This window comes from Monodon monoceros, unplaced genomic scaffold (genome assembly GCF_005190385.1).
Source record: "Monodon monoceros isolate NGI ecotype Baffin Bay Population unplaced genomic scaffold, NGI_Narwhal_1 Super_Scaffold_7, whole genome shotgun sequence".
In the NCBI taxonomy this organism is placed as follows: Eukaryota; Metazoa; Chordata; class Mammalia; order Artiodactyla; family Monodontidae; genus Monodon; species Monodon monoceros.
Genome location: NW_021703784.1, coordinates 37643074 through 37646755, shown reverse-complemented (window position 1 = coordinate 37646755; position 3682 = coordinate 37643074). Strand labels below are relative to the sequence as shown.

Sequence of the window (3682 nt, the reverse complement as noted above, 5' to 3'; positions counted from 1 at the left end):
CTCAAGCAGAGAGTAAATTCACCCTTCCGCTGCTCTTTTGTTGCATTTGGGCTCTCAGTGGTTTGGGTGATCCCAGCTGCAGTGGTGAAGGTGATCTTTACTCCGTCTACTGATGCAAGTGCTAATCTCTTCCCGGAACAGCCATGCACAACACACAGAAGTAATGCTTTACCAGCTATCTGGGCATCTCTTAGCCCAGTCTACATGTGAAATTAACAATTAGAGTCATTAGTTTGGAATCATTTAAATATATCCGACATTCCCATCATGGTACTTTTGGTTCTCTAAGACATTGTTCCACCCTGAGTTCATAAAGACATTCTTCAGTACTTTCTCTTAAAATTCTGTGCTGTATCCGTCTGTAATGCACCTCAAATTTATTTATGTAAGTGGTATGCGGTCAAGCTCCAATTCTACGCCCCCCCCCAATAGTGCGAATGCCACTACCACATATTGAATAGCCCATCCTTGCCCATTGCTTTGGTACACTACTTCCATCATAGGCAGACTCCCACATATCCATCCATGTGTCTGTGTCTGGCCTCTCTATTCTGTACGTAGATATATTTGTCCATTGCGGCTCAAATATCACAGTTCGATGGAGGAGAAGTCACCCCTCTTTGTTCTCCTTTTAAGGAATCATCTTGGAGATTCTTGCTTGAATACTTCCCTACTTACTAGCTCTGTCACCTTGAGCAAGTTTCTTAATATCTCCTTGATGCGGTTTCCTCATATGAGAAACAGGATTCATAGCATTTCCCTTATAGGGTCACTATGAAGATAAGGCATAAATAAATTCTTCTATGCAGAGTGCATTGAATAGTGTCTGGCATTAGATAGTTATCATATATTAGCTTTTTTTTTTTTTTTTTTTTTGCGCCGACGCGAGGGGTCCCGGGAGCCATCCTAAGGGCCAGGAAGCGATTCGGCCGCCAGGGCTCCACACGGGGTCTCACCGGCAGAGGCCTCCAGCGCAGGGGCGGTCCCGCAGCACCCAGGACGTAGACTGGCCTCCTTGGCCCCCCCCCAGGGGCCCCCGTCGCGAGGCTCGGGACCACCACCGCCAAACACCCACGAGCCGCGGCCGGCGCGCGACAACACTCTCCCGCGCGCACACCGGCCGCCACGCGGGTCCCACACACACCTCCGCCGGGCCCGCCTCCCCCGCCTCGGGAACCGTGAGCACTCCACCCGGGGACGCCGCCGGCCGAGGCGGCCAGGGGGGCGACACCCTCACGTGGACGAGGCCGACTCGGTCCCAGACGGGGAAGGGGGCGCGGAGGGGTCGGGGCGGGAGAGGGCCGGCGGCGACGGGGAGGTGGCGGCACGAACACACGGCGAGGGCCGCGGGGCAGGGGCGCGGGGCGCTGCCCAGGGAGAGGAAGGGCCGAGACACGACCGGGCCAACAGGAAAACAAGCGCGGGGTCCCACCGCCACACACACAAGGGCGGTCCCACGACGCCTGAGACGCCGGGCGGCCCCAGCCACCCTGGGGCCTCCCACGACCCGGCCCCGCCGCCAGGGCCCGCGTGCGACGGTCCCCCCACGTGGCACGGAGGGACCCGACCACCCAAACTCAACCTCTCCGTCCTCGCCAGATCCGCCGTCATCGAAGTCCGACCCCCGGGGCTCGCGCCCCAGGGAAAAGCTCCCGAGCGAGGCGACCCGCACCGTGCCCACACACCGCCAACGGCTGCGACTCGCGGTGAGGGCACGCGCGACGGGCTACTCGTGGCTGCGGGACTGGGAAGCCGGGACATCCGGGCGTCCCCGCCCCCTTGGGCTCGCCACCGGGGTCACCGCACGCACACGCACACGCGCACGCTTGGCCCCGCGCCGGACGCAGGCCTGGCGGGACCCTCCCCCGAGTCAGAGGGGGGAGGCGCGGCCCGCCGTAGGCAAAGAACGGCGCTCGGCCACACCGCTGGGCCGGCGCAAGCCCTCCCGGGAAGGCGAGGGGCTCTGCCCAGGTTCTCTGGCAGTCGCCACCGTGACCACTGCGCGCTTGAGAGGGGCAGCGGCTGGGGGTCCGGTACCCCAAGGCTGCCTCTCGGATCGCTAGAGAAGGCTTTCTCACCGACGGTGCGTCATCCCCCACCCATCGTCTCTCCCCTTTGGGCCCACGGAGGCGCTCCACGAGCCGCCAAGTCCACGACTGGGCGGGGGGGTGGGCGGGGGGGTCTGCGGTATGGGTAACCACACGGCCCACAGGAGCGTTCGCGGCCACAGCCTGCGGCACAACCTCTGCCGCCTCCAGGCTCGTCCATCGGGTTCCGGAATGAGGGAGCACGCCGGAGAAGAGCGACAGATCCCCTTCTCACAGGCCCCGGCCCAACACGATCGCACCCACGCCCGCGTGCGATCCCCCCCCGCCCAAAGTGGTGGCGGCACACGTGGGGGTCACCTGGCCACAGTCAGTCCCCCCAACAGCACACCGTGGGAGGATGATGGCGACGGGCAGCACCTGTCCCCCACTGAGGGAGAGAAACAGAGGCACGCCTCCCTTTACCCTCTCGCCCCCCCGAAGAGAGCCACTCACGGGACACACCACCGCAGCCGGGACCCGAGGAGCACACTGGAAAAAGGGAACGACACCACCGCTTGGCCTCGGGCACCTGAGGGACGACCTGGAGCTCTCCAGGGGCACCACAGAGGACCAAGCAAGGCATGCTTACGCGCCGGCAGGGGCGCGCAGCGCAGCGGCGGGACGGCCCCCCACCAACGCGGGGAGGACGGCTCACGAGGCCCAGACCAGTGAGGTGAAGCTAGAGTGTCTTCTGCGTCCCAGGACCACGGCCCCGCCCACGCCGTGAGGCAGGGTGCGGGAGACCGAGGGTCAGGGCCGGAGACCACCACCCCTGCCTTCCACACACCCCTCGACAGGCCGGGAGGGCGTGACAAGAGAGACGAGGGGCCCACGGACAGAACAAGAAGAGTGGTCCCGTTTGCCAAGAATGTCCGTCCCTTGTCTGGCGTAACTTAGGCCCGGGCCAGGAGAGCGGGACATCACCACATGGATCACTCAATATTAGATTTTTTTTTTTTTTTTTTGCGGTACGCAGGCCTATCACTCTTGTGGCCTCTCCCGTTGCGGAGCACAGGCTCCGTACGCGCAGGCTCAGCGGCCATGGCTCACGGGCCTAGCCGCTCTGCGGCATGTGGAATCTTCCCAGACCGAGGCACGAACCCGTGTCCCCTGCATCGGCAGGCGGACTCTCAGCCACTGCGCCACCAGGGAAGCCCAATATTATCTATGTTTAATAATATTCTGATAGAGGTACAGGGAAACTTCTGTTGATCAAAAATAAATAAATAAATAAAAAGAGAGTGAAAAGAAAAATCAAAGAGTGAGAACAGATACCGTGTTACTCATACCCAGTAAAGAACTAATAAGCAGAACATATAACTACTACCAAGACAGACAACCCAGCAGAAAAATGGACAAAATACTTGATGAGGCTCTTCCTGAAGGAGCACCTCCAATCAGCCAATAATCATCAGAAAAATTGGTTCACCCCATTAGTAACCAAGTAAATGCAAATCAGTATGAGGTACCCCTATGCCCTCACCTGATCGGCTAAAACTGAAAAGGCAGAAAATCACCAAAGGTTTGCAGAAGTGAAGGGTGATGAGCACCCTTGCATGCAGCTAGTGCGTAAACTGGTAAAATGTGTTGAAAAA

General features: G+C 59.8%; 1 protein-coding gene across 1 annotated transcript in view; it reads left to right on the top strand.

Moving 5' to 3' along the window:
• The first annotated feature begins 2279 nt into the window (after positions 1 to 2279).
• LOC114887534 (lysine-specific demethylase 4D-like) overlaps positions 2280 to 3682 on the top strand; it is a 3391-nt gene continuing 1988 nt past the window's right edge. Inside the window, exon 1 of the mRNA XM_029209347.1 lies at positions 2280 to 2755. Within this exon, the coding sequence (XP_029065180.1) occupies positions 2280 to 2755 (476 nt within the window). The remainder of the gene's footprint in view (positions 2756 to 3682) is intronic.